This window comes from Punctularia strigosozonata (assembly GCF_000264995.1).
Source record: "Punctularia strigosozonata HHB-11173 SS5 unplaced genomic scaffold PUNSTscaffold_8, whole genome shotgun sequence".
Taxonomy (NCBI): domain Eukaryota; kingdom Fungi; phylum Basidiomycota; class Agaricomycetes; order Corticiales; family Punctulariaceae; genus Punctularia; species Punctularia strigosozonata.
In genome coordinates this window covers 809,961-825,553 of record NW_006767440.1, presented here as the reverse complement: position 1 = coordinate 825,553, position 15,593 = coordinate 809,961, and the positions used below count along the sequence as shown (strand labels likewise).

The following is a 15,593-nucleotide window of genomic DNA, read 5'->3' as shown; positions in this document are numbered from 1 at the left end:
GTACGTTGAGCCAAGGACGTGGAGCAGCGCCCTGGGAGCAACAAGAACCTAAACACTCACGTATCCATGATCATTACTAGAGTAATGGCAGGTTCTTGTGGGCTTGGTGTTGGTGGACGACCTTCGTGTGGCGCGCCTGCGATAGGGAGAGCGTTTCCACGCCTCAACGCAGTCACACCTACGAGCACGTGATGAATTTCTGCCTACCTCTCCGTCGTTCTCCTCCTACGTTGGCTCAAAACTCAAAGGTATACTTGTAGAATCTGTCGCTTGACCCGCCTCTACCGCTCGCTTAGTAACTACCTGATACATCATCTGCAAGAAAGTACTGTATATCAACTATGACCTCGCCGACTTCGAATGGTAGCGGACCCAGTAATTTCCCTGGCATACCGGCGGATGCCACGAGTGCCAGTGGGGCGCCTTATGCACCGAGCAGTAGCTCAGCACTATCTTTGAACGGAGCCAACGGGTACAATCAGTGAGTTGCTAGTCAGTGCTTTGCTCGTTTCCGGAGGACCCAAGTCGCGTCCTCGCGTTATGGGTTATGGTCAAAGCGTCACGGTCATATGGCTGATCGGCCCTCCCTTGTCTCTGTTCAGAAACCCGCAAGCTCGTATGAATGAGGAAATCGTAAACCACCTGTATCACGCTGGGTTTCAAAACGGGGTCAGTGCGCTGCTATGTATCATCTTGTGTCAGGCACCGATCCTCTTTCCAGCTGTGGGCAGATACCGTTCTCGTGAGTAACCCTGTACATCTTGCTGTGCTCATTATAAGAACTTTCGGATCCAGCATGCACATCACACTGCGTATCGCCTGCACGCGATCATCTTGTCGCGTTCTCCTTATCTCGCACACTTGATGTCTACCTCACCTCAAAACGGCGGGCAGAGGACTATCTATTTGAACCTTGAACATGAACCGGAAGTAACCGTAGAGGTGCGTGGTTGTCTCTTTTCGGCGCGCGCGAGCTTCATGTGCGATCCTAACGGCATCCCATTCTCAGGGCCTCGCGATCGGTATATCTCCCGGCTTCAATCGTCATACCTCTCTCAACGCTGACCACCGTGCTCAGCGCTCGGCTACCTCTATTCGCCGATCTCCTTCAATCTCGTCCGAGCAGAGAACGCAAGGGGCGTGCTCGCCGCTGGGTGCCTCCTGGGCGGCGTCGAAGAACTCTGCACCTACGCGTACGAGGCATGCAGACAATCCATCACCGTCGAAACTATCGATAGCTGGCTAGCCTTCAGCGACCTAGGCCCAACTCCTTCGTCGGCATTATCATCGCCATCAACGCCGACCATGGACCTCACGCCGCACCCGCAACTACCCCCAACGATATTCGGACTGTACGCGCACCGGTTGAGGGACGATGTCTTCAACTTCCTCGTGGTACAGCTTCCGCAGATCCTGGGCGTTAACCCCGGCACCGGTGCGTCGCCCAACGCGGACGGGCGAGCTACACTATTGCAGATTTACGCTCGCGTTCCCTTCGACTTATTCAAGGCTGCGGTTGAGTCGCCGACCTTCCAAATCGGTCCGCTCTTTATGCCACATCCCGATCAGAAATTGCCGGCTCACGAGATGAATGAATGACAGGATCCGACCAGGCACGGTTCAAGTTTGCGAAGGAGGCAATCGAGTTTCGCAAGAAGGGCGTTGCGCGAGGGTCAGGCGCAGAGGAAACCGTCGTGCTCGCCTTTGGCGGTGGTCACGATGGGGGCAGCGCGGTACACGTTACCCGCAAGCTGCGCAAACGTCCGTTGTGGAAGGTGAACGCGTAAATAGCTGTGATGGAATACTTTGCTGTATCCTAGGCGCTGTGTTCACACTTCGCACAATGGTCGCTGCTGTATCACGTCGGGGCCGGCGTTCGCTGACCTTTCGATGCGCGATGTTCGCGCTCCGATCTCGACAAGGTGCTGTGGCATTGATGAACCGGCCCATATCTCGACCGTGCGCCGGGCACCGCCGTTCGAATTCGGAGATTTTCTGGCTAAGCAGGCTCCCACGACAGAGGCCGAGGCGGGGCCAAAAGGCCCAGCAGAAGATTGCTGGGGATATCCGTCGTCGATGCGAATGTTCGAAGACGCGTGCATGTGCTCTTCGCTCCCGCTTTGGACGTCAAGATAGGGTATATTCCACCGATAATCCAGATAATGGTATTCAAGCCCTAAGGCAGCCCGCGATGGTGGTGGTATTTTCTCTAAGAAAAGCAGCCCTTTGGCGGCCAACATTCGTGCAATGTTGAAGAAACCGGAATTCGCCTGGAATTTCACAGGCACTCAATTTAGCCAGCTGTCAAATATAACCATACGAGGTATAGTGGAAGGATTAGCCTACCCGGCGCGAAGCCTCTTCGGATGGAGATCGCCATCGTTCCTACTCACCTGCGACATTCGTACTTGCTCGGTATTTACTGAGCGTCGAGCGCAGCGTTCATGCCCGTTGCTCGCATGCAGAGGGGATCTGTAACCGGCAGTGGCAATCTTTCCCAGGGGCAGCGCCGGTTGCCGGGATAATAAACTGGGCAAGTAGGCGCCTCACATCATCAGCGATTTGCCATTCACGAATGCTCTCCTTCTCTCTCGCATCTCGACCCACCGCCGCGCCATGAGCAACGACATCTACTATACGCTCTTTTTTACTGGTCGCGATGATCCTAGGGAAGGCGTTGTCATCATCGGGGAAGACACCAAGCATGTGTGCTTTGAATTCAAGACGCCGCCGGTGTCCACGTCGCCCCTCCCGCCCAGGACCACGGTAAGGCACCGATAAAGATATATAGCTTTCCGATCTGCCTTTGCGATCCCCCATGATGCCCCTTATAGCTAATCAATATATATCTAGATTTATCGCAACGAGACTCAGGTCGTCGGCTGGTTTGACTGGATTACAACCCCACAGCTGGTCACACTATTGGGACAGCAGATGCATGTATGCATCTACACCCGACATCTAAGGCTCCCCGCTGATGCGCACGCTCCGTAGATGGCGAGTCTCCTGCAGCAGGGGACCACTCCGAGGTAATACTGTCCAGCATTCAACTGATCTAAACGCTGATGCCTCGACCCCGATAGCGCCCGTGCGTTCTACTCTGCTGATGCATTCCACACGCATTTTGAGTGGCGGAAGAATGAGCAGAGGCCGACCGATTACGACGTGGGTGCTGCCTCCTCCTCGGCGAGCGGTCCACGCCAACGACAAATCCTACTAATATAGCTGTACATGCTGCCGGGCTACATGCAGCCCGGACACCGAGTTGCGATGTTTCGCCGCCAGATACAAAACACCCCCGTCGGACCGTCGCATGCGGCATTCTTCTACACATTTGACAACGACCTCTGGCTCCTTGAGGCACTCGCCGCCTTGTCGCTGAACAGGTGGCTGGACAGTATACAGGGTTATTGAGGTTCTCGACGCGATTGGCAGTGTCTCTGCATCTACACGAGGCGTTTATCTAACCCGTCGGCACAGTCAGGCGTGGGGTTTCATCAAGAGGGATTTTGACGGGCACAGGATTACGCAGAGTTCGCCTACCGGAGGTACATCCCCTCCTAGGCGCTCGCTTTTATTTACAGCACGTATCACATGCACATGTCATCGTTTTGTACCATGCTTTCCATTCGTACCGCATCTTCATGGGACTATGTATTATGTACGGGGGGTGCTTATGACGAAAGCTACTGTATCCTACGAGTTGATAGGGGGCATACGGAGGAGAGGTCAATAATATGAATAGCGATGAGAGAAACATTACGACTGCGCATCCAGGCTACCAAGCATTCGATCCAGTCTTTCCTCGACGGTCCAATGCTGAGAACTATCGGAGTGCAGGGAAGAGGACGCCACTGATTGTCCCCTTGCCGACGTAGGCATGATGTTGAATGACCCCGAATCGACGCCTTGGGACATCTTCTCGATAAGTCGGGCTATCTGGGTGGGTGAACTGTAGAAGACCTGTGGAAGGGGACCATGAATGAGCATCCGCTGCGCAAAGAACCCCAATATTAAAGTCGCGTGGTCGGCTGGTGACGTACTTTGGTTTCGGGACGGTTGGCGGGCCCCTTCTTGCTCTTGCGGGATAAATACGAAGCGTTGCTGTCTTTGGAGCCTGTACGCGCGTGCTCCTTAAAGAATAGCTGCACGCCCTCGCTGCTGTCGTGGAGCGAGTACTCCGAGGCAAAGCTGAGACGGTCGCCGTAGAAGCCCTCATCACCATCATCGTCGCGTAATCCATTCACAATTGACCTGGAGATAGATAGTCAGCGGACATCGGGTCTCATAGGACCACCGCATGACATACCAAATCGTCTCTCCATTCGCCAACTCGATAACTTCCAGCGCGGGCCGATTGCCCTGATTATCTGATGGGTCAGAATCCAATTTGCCGTTCCCCCCTTCTTGCCCATCACTCGTCACACCGCCATCGCCGGCATACATATCGTAACTGATCAAAGCATGTCAGCACAGCGCAATACAAAGCAAGGGTCTCTGCCCTGCTTACAGCGAATCATATGTCGAGCTGGAATGTTCTAGAGTTCCTGCAGGCGCCGACATCGGTACAGTGAGATTATCCGACGGTCGTGTAAACGGCGTGGGCAGATGCGGGACGGGAGGCGAAGCTTCCTTGGAGAATCGACGTAACCCACCAGAACGTGGGGGTGGCGGGGTCGGTACACGATCGTGCACAGAACGGCTGGAGTACGTGGAGCCCGCGCTCGCCCTCCGAGACTTCCGCGCCGAGTTTTTGCGCGATAGTGAACCTAAGTCGAGACCTGCCGCCTTCACGTCGGACGGGAATATCAGTGTCCGCCTCACGATCGTGCTTCTCGTCGCGTTCGCCATGCTTTCCCGCCCTTTGCGGGTCTCCAAGGACCGTAGGGCTGATGGTTGCTTCACGGTCGGTTCATCGACGGCAACAGGGCGGATAGTCGCAGAGCGCGATATCGGTGACTGAGAACCCCGGATACCCAAGCCTTCGAGGGAGGCGCCAGACTTGGAGGCGTATAGATCCGCGGACGCTCCCTCAGTGGCTACCGTGGACCGCGGGGAAAATCCGTCCAGACTGGAACGCGTGTCGGCTGTGGTGGGACGCGAATAGGAGGTCTCGAGACTCGGCCGGCCTTCCGACGGTGCTGGCGAGTAGTTCCCAAGGTTCGACTCTCTGGTGTCGGCCCGGCGATGCCTAGAGCTGTTCAGCGCGGAGTTGTTCCGCGAGAGCATGGTCCAGGCGGTCGAGCGCGAGGACTTCGACCCGGAGCGGGCGAGCAATTCATTCAAGGCTGCCTGGTCTACCCCAAGGTTCGAAGCGGCATCAAAGAGCTGCTTGAGCGCGGTCTCATCGGCTTGGGAAACCGAATCATGTGACTCAATGCCCGTCTCGGTATCTGACGCAGGCGCTTTCGACGGGACAGGAGGAGGCGAAGATTGTGCGGACTCAAATGTCGCGGATTGGACCGAAACAGGCGAGCGGGCATCGGGCGGACCATTGATCTGCTGAAACGCGTAACTGGCTGATTGGGAGGACTGAGGGGATTGGGCGGCCAGCGAGGATGCACCGGGGGTGCTCGGGAAATTGCTGCTTCCAAACGCAGGAGCGGATCGTGCTTCATGCAGAGGGACGGGGATAGGCTGAGAAGACGGCCACGCCGCCGAAGATGACGGAGTGCCAAGCGGCAGAGGAGCTGGAGGTTGACGGCGTTCGGCCTGAGACGTAGGTTCTCCTGGCCTATGTTTGCGGAACCGGGACATGAAGCCTTTCAGCCCAGGCCCAGCCGATGCTGGAGGACTGGGCACGGTCGGCTTGCTGCCGTTGCCAGATTCCGTCGTCGCGCTCGCGGGAGGAGGGTGGAAGCGGATGCTCGGGCTGGCGGCCTCCTGCTGTCGAAGGGGCGGCGCGGAGGCGGGCGGGCTGTGCAGATCGTGGCTATCGTGCGCCGCACCGTCGGGCGGCAGGAGCGCGTTTTTGGACCGCAGCGTGCCGCGGAGGTTTCGGAACCGCTGGCCGACCGACTTTTTCGCCGCGACCGTCGCCTGCTGCTGCATGGTCGAGTTCACCGACGGCGAGCGCAGCGGGATCGTGTCCACGCTCGTCGACGCGAACTCGAGCCTCGGCGTCGAGATTTGGTTCGGATTGATGCGCTTGCGCGCGGGCGGCTCGCGCGCGCCGGCCTCGGCGAGCTTGGAGTTCGAGGGCGACTTGCGGAGCGCGGCCATGGCTGCCTCGGCGCGAAGCTGGACCTGGTACGCGAGCTCCGCGTTGACGGTCGGACTAAGGGACGGCGTGGTGGGAGCGGGAGAGACGCCGTGCGAGGAAGGCGTGAGCGAGGGCGTACTGGGCGGTGCCTCTGCGGCATGGGTCGCATTCTCTGGCAGCTGAGGAGATCGGGGCGACAGAACGTCAGGAGAGACAACGGTCTCGGAGGAAGGTGCGAAGGTGGATGTGGGAGGCTCCGAAGAGCTCAGCGAGCTCGACAGGCTCCCGATCCCACTCGATGGGCCGAACAGCGCATCCGCCAGGTCCCGTTCTCGCCGTTCCGGGCTGGAGAGATGCGGCGGCGACGGGGTGAGCTTGGGCTCCGTGGGCGATTGCACGATGACCGAGGCCGAGGGCGGCGCGCTCTCCGGCAGTGTCCGCGTTTTGGCGCGGGGCGACTCGATGTCGTCGATGACCGAGTCCAGGAGACCCTTCGCCTTCGAAAGCTTGTCGTTGGCAGGAGTCGGCGAAGATGGCGCCGGTGCTGGCGCGGGCTGGACGATAGGCTGCGCTTGGGTCGGAGGGGGAGGGCTCGCAATGCGCGGAGGAGGGCTTGCGATACGGTCCGGACTCGCCACCTGCGTGAAGCATCACCGATCAGCCATCCGAGCCGCACGCACCAAGCCCACGCGAAAGTACGAGCCACATACCCTGAAAGACTGCGACACGCTCGGCCTTCTCCGCCTCAACGACGGCGGCCGCCCACTGATGCCCGACGCTCCCGCCCCCGCTTCCTGACTCGGGTTCTCCTTCGCCTTGGCGGCCGCGACAAGCTTGTCCTGAATCGCGACAAAATCCGCGCGGCTCATGCCCGCGACCTGACGCACGACCTCCTCCGCCTCGTCGTAGTCGTCCGGTGACGTTCCCGGCGTCGGCAGCTCGTGCCACGCGGCCGGGCGCGGATCCGCGCCGAAGAAAAGCGCGTCGAGGTCGCGCCGGCGCTCGGTGGCGCCGTCGTCCGAATGGTAGGAGGAGCCGACGGAGTCGAGCGAGGAACGCGACGAGCCCGCGTGCGGGGACAGCGCGTGGCTCGCGGGCCCGAAGCTGAGCGAAAACGGCGACGCGGGTGCGGCGTCGTAGTCATCCGCCAGGCGCGCGCCGTTCGCGTGCCCGTGCACGGTAGGCGACGCCGAGCGCGCGTTTCCGTTGCCGTTAACGTGGCCGTACGAGCTTGCGGAGGTGGTGGTCGAGCTCGACGGGTTCGAGCGATGCGTCGCGTCCTGGGTCGGCGTCGGCGAGTACAGCGCGCGGTTGGGGGCCGCGACGGGCGAGCCAAGTTCCATCCTGGACACGTTCGATGCTCGGCTCTCTTGCCTCTCGTGTCTTGACGCGACCGTCTCCACAGCCGCAGCCGCAGCGGTCGTCATGCCGCCCAGGCCCAGGCCGCCACCCCTGGCACCGTCGATCGCGGGCGAGTCTGGTAATGCGGGAGAACGCAGTGAGCGCGTGAGCGAGCCCGCGCGCGCGAGGAGGTCCCCGTCGTCTCGCCTGAGCCCCATCGTGGGGGAATCCGGCAGAGGGGGCGAACGCAGGGAGCGCGAGCGGTCAAGCACGGCGTGCACGTCCGAGCTCGCGATGTTGCTCGCCCAGCTCGCGTTCCGACTATGCCCCGCCCCTCCGTTGTTATTGTTGTTGTTGTTGTGGGGCGTGGCAGTGTCCCCGGAGGATGACTTGGAGAGCTGCCAGGTGATGTTAGAGGGCGTGGTCGGACGCGATATTTGGGAGCCTGGTGTGGTCGGGCGCGAGGGCGGCTGGATGGGCGCACGAGATAGGGGCGAGGTAGGGCGCTGGCGCGACGATAGGATGGAGGGCGTAGGGGAGGAGAGATCGCGGCTTGCGGTGTATGCGTGGGATGAGGCAGTGGACGTAGACGGCGAGGGACCATGGTCGGGAGTGAAGCGCCCGTTGGTGCTGCGTGCAAGGAACGATTGGGTGTAGAGGTTGGACGCGGAGGAAGACGGAGAGTGGTGTTGATACCGTGCGCGCGTGCTGGTGGTGGTCGTAGAAGAGGCGACGCCGATGGGAAGCGCGGCGGCGGTGATGGCTGCCCGGCTCACGGCCTGGGGCGAACGCGGGCGCGGTGTCGTCGAGTGTGGGCGGTTGAAGCCCTCAGACTCCGTGCTGTTGGTGGCGGGGGAGGTGGGTTGGGGTGTGAACGTGGTCTCGCGTGGTGTCATGGGACGCGGCATGCCCGGGATGTAGCCCGGCAGGCGCGGCGTCGGTGAGCTCGAGCCCGAGTGCGCGTTTGGCGGAGAGGGCGTTTTGGGCGCCGCGACGGAATCGTCGTCCTCGGCGTGCGCGGGTACGTCCGGCGAGATGGCGAGCGCTTGGCCAGGTTCGTAGGCGGAAGCGGCGTCCGTCTGGATGGGAAAGTGGCGGTGAGTATGGGGAGTGCAAGGGCGACGAAACGCAAGCACAGAATGGTGTCAGTGAAGAGAAGGGGGAGGGGACGAGGGGAAAGAGGAGAGAGAGTGCACGTACGGCATACTGAGCAGCAGGCTGCTGTGCAGGCCTCGAGTCGTAGAGGGCAGGCGTCGCAGAAGCCGCGTCGGTCTATATATCCATAAAAAGACATATCAGCATCCGCAATACAGTGATATATGAACCGGGCCCCAAGACGCATCTGAATCCGAAACAAAACATACGAATAACACATGAAACGAAGAAGAGAGGGCAAGAAGGTACGTGGTGGTGGACGGGTTGCAAACAAAGATGGATGGTGATCGAGGTTAAAAGAGGGGGCATACGCACGGAAAGCGGCTGCGGCTGCGTTTGCGCGGGACGCGACGTCGACGCGCGGACCGGCGTGCGCGGCATCACGATCTCGTCCTCCGCCTCCTCCTCCATCTCGGCCAGCACGGCGTCGAGCGAGAGCGAGACCCGCCTGAGGTCAGCCGGGCTGAACGTGCGCGACATCCGGAAGCCCTCCCTCCCGCTCGCACTCTCTCTCCCTTCTCTCCCACTTCCGCTGTGGCTCCCGCTGGTGCTGTTGCTCCTGGAAGGCGGCGTGCGGTCGGCGTAGGAGCGCAGCTGGTCCGCGAGCGACGCGGAGAGCGAGGAGGAAGAGGTGAGGTTGAATTCGGAGGTGAGGTTGGGCGTGGAGGGTGCACTGGCGCCGGGTGTCCCGTTCTCCGGCGTCAACGCGGGGGACCACATCGAGCTGCTCATGCCCCTCCCCGCGCCCGCAAAGTCGCTCGACGTGGTGGAGATCGCGCTGCGTCCGCTGCCGGAGAAGGAGGTGGTCGTGGTCGTGCCGCGTGGCGAGGTGGGCGGGGAGGCGGTGGAGCGGAGGTAGGTCGTGTGGTCGCGGTGGTAGGGCGAGCCGAAGAGATTGTTGCTGTATCGCTTGCTAGGGCGCCCTCCTCCTCCTCCTCCTGGGGATATAGGGGTGTTCGGTGGAAAGGGCTGGCGGGAGGGCAAGTCGGAAAGGCTCTCGTCCGACCCTTCGTTCCCATCTTGTCCGATAGACGAGGTCTGGGATTGTGGTTGTGCTTTGGACGAGCGGAGCTTGCCGAGGGTCTCGAGGATCATTTCCTCCTCCTCCTCCGTGACTTGGTTCGTGCTCCCGCGCGCGCGCTGATCGGCGAAGCGCGTGCGGAGCTCGTCGAGCGAGTAGGCGTCCCCGGCCTGTTTGCGGAGGAGGGTGAAGCGCCGGGAGAGGCTGTACCATTCGAGCATAATCGTCAGTACTGGAGTCTGCTGCCGGTCATGCAGTCACAAGTCGGGGAGGAGGGTGTTAGGTGTGCTGCCGGAGAGGGTCCATGGAGGGGAGTGGGTGGACCGGCATGTTGGATGGGGACCGGAGGGCAAGAAAACGTGGGACGGGCGTGGTGGGGAAGGAGGGACTTACTCGGGGAGGATGAGCGAGGTGCGGAAGTCGTCCACGGGGGGCAGCACCGGCAGCGCCTCGCGGGCGCGCTCTCGCTCTCGCTGCTCTCTTGGGTTAGCGCGGGCGGGCAGATGGTAAGCCTGCTGCTGCTGGTGTTGGTGCAGGAACTCCTCGGTGCTGGGCGTGCGCCGGCCCACGTCCGACTTTTTACTGGTAACAAGTATCTCAGTATGAGATCCGGCAAAGGGTAGAGATGTAGGGCGGGGCAAATATAGCGCTATATGCGCGTGAGAGAGATGAGGACGAAGGAAGGAAGGTGGGGGGTGCGAAGAGGCCGAGATGAAGAGATGAAGAGCGGGCGTACCGGAATCGATGCATTAGGTCTGGAGGGGACGCCCTATCTGGGCTGGGCTAAGAGGGGGAGAGATAGCAGACAAGATGCAGCCGGGGTACACGTTGTGGACGAGTGGGCTAATACTGGGATGGGGAAGTCAGGGAGAAGCAAGGGAACGTGGTGAACACGAGTTGGCCAGGAACGGGAACGACAATAGTAGTAGACACGGTGTTGGCCCCCTCGTTCGCGGCGAGGACGGAAGAGAAGAGCAATATAGCGAGCGGAAATTGTGCGACAACGACGAGACGAGCTGAGGAGAACGCGGTCGACGGCGGCGACGACGGCGAACGTGCCAGCCGCCATCAGAAACTGTCGGGAGGCGGTGCCAGATAGGCGCCCGCCCATCTCTCGCCTGGAGATCTCGGCGGGCGCTTATCCTGCCCCCTTTCACTGCTCTCCCCTGCTACGCGCTACAAGCTCAATCCCGTACGATGACTGCCCTACGGTTTGTCTCGCGAATTCATGGCGATCCTAATGTCTACAAGATCTGATACACAAACCCTTATCTCCCTCCAGCCGGATCCAAAAGGTCTTCGCCCTTCATTTCCACCTACTTCCGCGCCACCGACAGGCATCCTTTCTCCCTTGCACCCGCAGGAACTCGCGGATCTCAACAACAAACCCATCTCCGTGCGCCTCTTCTCTCCTACCGCAGCATCCTTGCCACCCTGGTGCGATCGCAGACTGACGGCCCGTCTTGAATACAGGGTCTGACCGTTGAGCCGCTCGAAGGCAACCTGTTCGAGTGGAGGTGCTCGATCAAAGCAGCAGTCAGTCTCTCATCTACCTTCCTTCCATCTGCAATCCGCAACTCGCATATCCATCTCTCGTCATCTCAACACACGTACTGTATGCATTCGCAGCCCGACAGCCCGTACCGAGACGGCACGTTCCGCTTCAAGCTCGTCCTCCCGGACAACTTCCCCTTCAAAGCCCCGTCGGTACGTCCCACGCATTTAACCTCTCCGTCATTCCCACTCCCATAACCGTCCACAACCCTCGCACTCCCTCGATCACGACCCTCTTTTCCGACCTTCGCCCCTTTTACCTTTTCTTTACGTACAATCGTGCTCACCTGCTCCAAGGTCACGTTCCTGACCAAGATCTACCACCCGGGCATCAACGAGGAGGGCTCTATCTGTGTCCCGCTCCTTCGCGACGAGGTGCGACGATCTAGCCCGCACAACCCGCCTTCTCCTCCCACCTTCATATTCGCGTCCCCCTCCCTCCCCTTATCTACAAGTACCGTTGCTGCCGATGGCAAAACACACTACTCACATCCTCAACTGACCTAACGTTCCACACCACAAAAACTCTAGTGGAAACCTTCCGTCACGCTCTCGACCGGTGAGCAGAGTGTACCCTTTACCGCACGATCGGATTCCCCTCCCCCCGGAGACGAAAAAAAAAACGTCGTTGACCCCCCTTCGGTCGTCTCCCAGTTCTCTCAGTCGTCCAAGAGAAGCTGAACAACCCAAGCCCGGACGACCCGTACGAACCCGACATCGCCGCGGTGAGCACGCGCGACGCCGGGCCGTCATAATCTCTCGCTTTCGAAGGCTGACACGCGTCTCTCTCCCCTCTTCTCCCCTCCCCTTCTCGCGACAGCTCCTCAAGAACGACAAACCGGCGTTCGAAGCGACGGCGCGCGAATGGACGAAGAAGTGCGTAAGCCAACGATCGATCCGGTGTTTCCACCGACCCACCCACTACTACCACCAATCAATACTTCTCGTCAATTTTTTGTTTTCATCGTCTTGACTCTCGCTCCCTTCTATTTTATTCTTTTTCTTTTCTGACTCTCTTCTACGTTTCTATCTACCGTCCATCCTCCCGCCCGATCGTCGCTAACTAACGCGCTCGTCTCATGCAGATACGCCACGTAGTCTGTGTTCAACGATCCCGATGGGCCGCCGAACGGAAAAAACCCATATATTGTACCAACGCGAACGACTCCAGTGCCCGCCTTGTAACTTGCATATCGCAACCCCGGAGAAATAAAAACAGAAACTGCCATCACCATCACGTATATGGTAGTACCGCTTTGGGCGGGCAACTTTCCCAAAAATTGTGTCTACGCTCACCGCAGGATCGTCGTCTTCGGCTGTGCAGCCTCCTCGCACTGGTTTCCGTCCTTCCTTCGACCCGACGTGCTGGAACACCAGCACCGCCGCCAAGCGAACAGCAGGCAAGATACATCTGAGCCTCATCTGCTGTAAAAGAAAAAAAACTGGCCGACGCGAGCGAAGTCGCGATTCGTCCGTTCTGAGCACCGCCGAATGCGTTTCTCGGAAGGATAGAATTATATCGCCATCGAAAAGATCTGTGATCCTTATTGCGAAAGTGAGGATAATCATGCTCTCCAGAGGCTATACTGCTCGTGACGTCCGCTACAATCACCCTTTGCGGGACAAGGGGTATCAGGCCTAGCCGTCATGGCGTCGTGGAAAATGATAACGTAGGGATGGTTAACCGGTCATCGTTCGAGTTCATCAGGAAAAACCGGATTTGATAAAAGCCTCCTAAAACGTACTAAAAATGCTCATTTAGTGGCTTTAGAGGGGTTCGGTACCCAATAAGCAACTCTTTCGATACTCCGATTTTTCCTGATGTATAGTCCGACGTTTGCTTCGATGGGTGGAAACTAGGACCACGAGTTTGATTGTTAGCCTTGTGCACGCTCGACGAGACTCTCCAAATGTAACCACTTGTTCGCCGCGCCTCTCCTTCTCTTACAAGAAGCACCGAACTGAAGTCTGCCTATGGGAGATGAGGCTCGATGTTGCAGCGTTGAGGTCTTCTGGTTGCAAGGTTCTCCGCTCCCCGTCAATGCCCTGAACACAATATGCAGAATACGAGGGCTTATTAAATACGCGTAGGCAGTCCTTCCAATTGACGTCCGACCAAAACGAACGTGCAAGAAATGGGTATTCCGCATATAGAGCATACTGGGGGTCGTCCGTCACCGGGAGTTCCGCGCGTTCGTGTCTACCATAAATTACTACATATTCATGTCGGAGGAGCGGTCGCTACTACTAGCAGACTAGTCCATCCATCCGGCCGCGGTGTCCCACCCTGCTACAACGTAACGACGGCGACGGACACAAGGGGGGAACGTGGCCCAAGGCATAGATATCGGTCATAAGTAAACGGAAGGGAGGGGCGCGGTCGATCGATATAAGCGTACACAAGAAGAAAATACAGGCGACAAGGAGACATAACAGACAGGCGGTCTATAAGCATGAGGGGCGGCTCATGCTTTGGAAGTCTTGGTCACCTGTTTTCGTCCCTCACGTCAGCAACAGAGTATATGGTGGCTGCAAAAGAGGCTTACTTTACGTCCACTTGACGTAGTGGTCGTCTTCTTGGTCGCTGCGGGTTTCTTAGCGGGTGCGGCCTTCGCCGGCGCCTTCTTCGCCGCTGGTTTCTTCGCCGCAGACTTGGCTTTGGTTTGCGACGTGGTGCCCGTCGCAGCCTAATTGCAACGGTCGCATCAGCATAATATCAGGAAACCGAGGTGAACCAACCAACCTTCTTCGCCGACCCCCGCTTGGAAGCCGAGCTCGTCTTCTTCTCTACTGCTGGCTTCTTGCCCGCCAAAGTCTTCTTGGCCGGCGCTTTCTTGGATGCAGCGGCGGTGGTCGCGGATTTCTTCGCAACGGGTTTCTTGACAGGTTTGGTTGCAGCAGCAAGAGGCTCTGCCTTCTTGCTCGTCCGTCCGCTGGCGGTCTTGGTGGCCTTGGGCTTGGCAGCAATCACCGGCCTCTTGACGGTCTTGGGCTTCGTCGCCGTCTTCGTGGCAGCGGGCTTGGTGGCAGCCTTAGGTTTCGCGACGGGCTTATTCTGCGATTGGAGGATGAGCGCGGGAGATTACGTCAGTCACATACCGCAGTCTATCTGGCGGAGATAACACAAAATCACCTCTTTAGCAGCGTCGGTCGACTTGGTCTTAGGCGCGAGTTTGACTCGGCCGGAGGGACCTAAGAGCGCCAGTTATTATCGTATTTCATCTCTGGACTCATAGAGCGCCTAACCCTTGGGAAGCACGAAAGTGCCCTTGTCAGCCCCAGTCGCAATGGCCTTTGATAGCTGAGTATTCTGGGCATTGCCGATCTCGAGGTTGTACTTGTCTTCGACGAACCTAGAGATCATATGAGCAACGCGAGACAATGGAGGGTTCATTGGGGGGGCACGTACTTCTTGATCTGAGGGCGGGAAACGCCGGACCGAGCGTCCTCCGGATGGGCGGTGATGCATTCCTAGATTCAACGAGAGGGGGTCAATTTTGCGTCCCGAGGTGCGTGGGGAACACGTTCTGCAAGGGATTGGGGTAGGGGGAATAAGAGGCGCGGCGAAGTCGACGGGGGAACTGGAGTGCACACGTGCCCTCCGCCCTGCTGCCCTTTTTAGACGGCGACGACGACGACGCCCCCCGCGACGCGCCAAGCGAGGGGGGCACCCCGCCAATAACGGGGGCGTGCAAGGATAGGCCAGGACCTACCACAATCATCTCATGCCAGGTCGGATGTGTCGGAGCGGGGCGGGCAGGCTTCTTGTTAGCCTTGGGTGCGGCGGATTTCTTGCTGGCGGTCGACATTTCTTGCAAAGGCAACTGGAATTTACTGTGCGGGCGGTAGTCTGTCGGATTTAGATATGTTGTACGGGGCGGGACTGCTGCGAAGGCCCGCGGATAGACTTGAGGCGGAGAAGGGGGTGGTTTGGGTGCAAGAGGCGTTGAAACTCAGTCAGTCAATCAACGGAACTGTATACGCACGTCACGTGAAGTCATTCCGAGGGACACTGGCTTCTTCTTTGGCTACCGCGCTTTTTCTGCTCTTGCATGCGCTGTGTAATAGTGATCATAGTGTGCGACGACCCGCAATGCGTCGCGAGAAGCCTAAGATCTATCATTTGTGTGGCTGGATGTGCAATGCCCGACCATGATCTCACTGGTTTCCTTCTCCACTCCGATCTCAATGTTACCCGACCTTCCCATCGTAGTTACGCGCGTTTAAACAAGCATGCATGCATACATTACAATTTCACGGTTCTACTCTGACATTTAAACTCTGGATCTTGGGCGACTGTCCCAAGACGCGTCCAAAGCC

General features: G+C 58.9%; 5 protein-coding genes across 5 annotated transcripts; 3 read left to right on the top strand and 2 right to left on the bottom strand.

Moving 5' to 3' along the window:
- Positions 1–236: 236 nt before the first annotated feature.
- On the top strand, positions 237–1,787 carry PUNSTDRAFT_144335 (uncharacterized protein; the record flags this gene model as incomplete). Its single annotated transcript, XM_007384856.1, has 7 exons — positions 237–481; positions 603–669; positions 722–742; positions 796–942; positions 1,010–1,022; positions 1,079–1,540; positions 1,603–1,787. Exons 1-7 carry the CDS (start codon positions 342–344, stop codon positions 1,785–1,787), a joined length of 1,035 nt encoding a protein of 344 aa, XP_007384918.1. The 5' UTR covers positions 237–341.
- An 829-nt stretch (positions 1,788–2,616) lies between these two features.
- PUNSTDRAFT_144334 (uncharacterized protein) lies at positions 2,617–3,414 on the top strand (the record flags this gene model as incomplete). The annotated part of the gene is made up of 5 exons (XM_007384855.1): positions 2,617–2,766; positions 2,854–2,940; positions 2,995–3,029; positions 3,084–3,165; positions 3,226–3,414. The coding sequence occupies 5 exons, from the start codon at positions 2,617–2,619 to the stop codon at positions 3,412–3,414; spliced, it is 543 nt and encodes a 180-aa protein (XP_007384917.1).
- A 345-nt stretch (positions 3,415–3,759) lies between these two features.
- Positions 3,760–9,940, bottom strand: PUNSTDRAFT_45295 (uncharacterized protein; the record flags this gene model as incomplete). Its single annotated transcript, XM_007384854.1, has 7 exons — positions 3,760–3,963; positions 4,044–4,254; positions 4,310–4,453; positions 4,511–6,840; positions 6,883–8,622; positions 8,744–8,815; positions 9,014–9,940. The coding sequence occupies 7 exons, from the start codon at positions 9,938–9,940 to the stop codon at positions 3,760–3,762; spliced, it is 5,628 nt and encodes a 1,875-aa protein (XP_007384916.1).
- A 938-nt stretch (positions 9,941–10,878) lies between these two features.
- Positions 10,879–12,511, top strand: PUNSTDRAFT_53174 (UBC-like protein). Its single transcript, XM_007384853.1, has 10 exons — positions 10,879–10,930; positions 11,002–11,014; positions 11,083–11,115; positions 11,193–11,255; positions 11,349–11,426; positions 11,571–11,648; positions 11,805–11,832; positions 11,928–11,998; positions 12,094–12,149; positions 12,359–12,511. The coding sequence occupies exons 1-10, from the start codon at positions 10,917–10,919 to the stop codon at positions 12,369–12,371; spliced, it is 447 nt and encodes a 148-aa protein (XP_007384915.1). The 5' UTR covers positions 10,879–10,916; the 3' UTR covers positions 12,372–12,511.
- A 925-nt stretch (positions 12,512–13,436) lies between these two features.
- Positions 13,437–15,179, bottom strand: PUNSTDRAFT_126719 (uncharacterized protein). The gene is made up of 7 exons (XM_007384852.1): positions 14,987–15,179; positions 14,683–14,744; positions 14,520–14,626; positions 14,407–14,465; positions 14,017–14,328; positions 13,820–13,960; positions 13,437–13,762 (listed from the first exon to the last, which is right to left on the bottom strand). The coding sequence occupies exons 1-7, from the start codon at positions 15,080–15,082 to the stop codon at positions 13,739–13,741; spliced, it is 801 nt and encodes a 266-aa protein (XP_007384914.1). The 5' UTR covers positions 15,083–15,179; the 3' UTR covers positions 13,437–13,738.
- Positions 15,180–15,593: the final 414 nt, after the last annotated feature.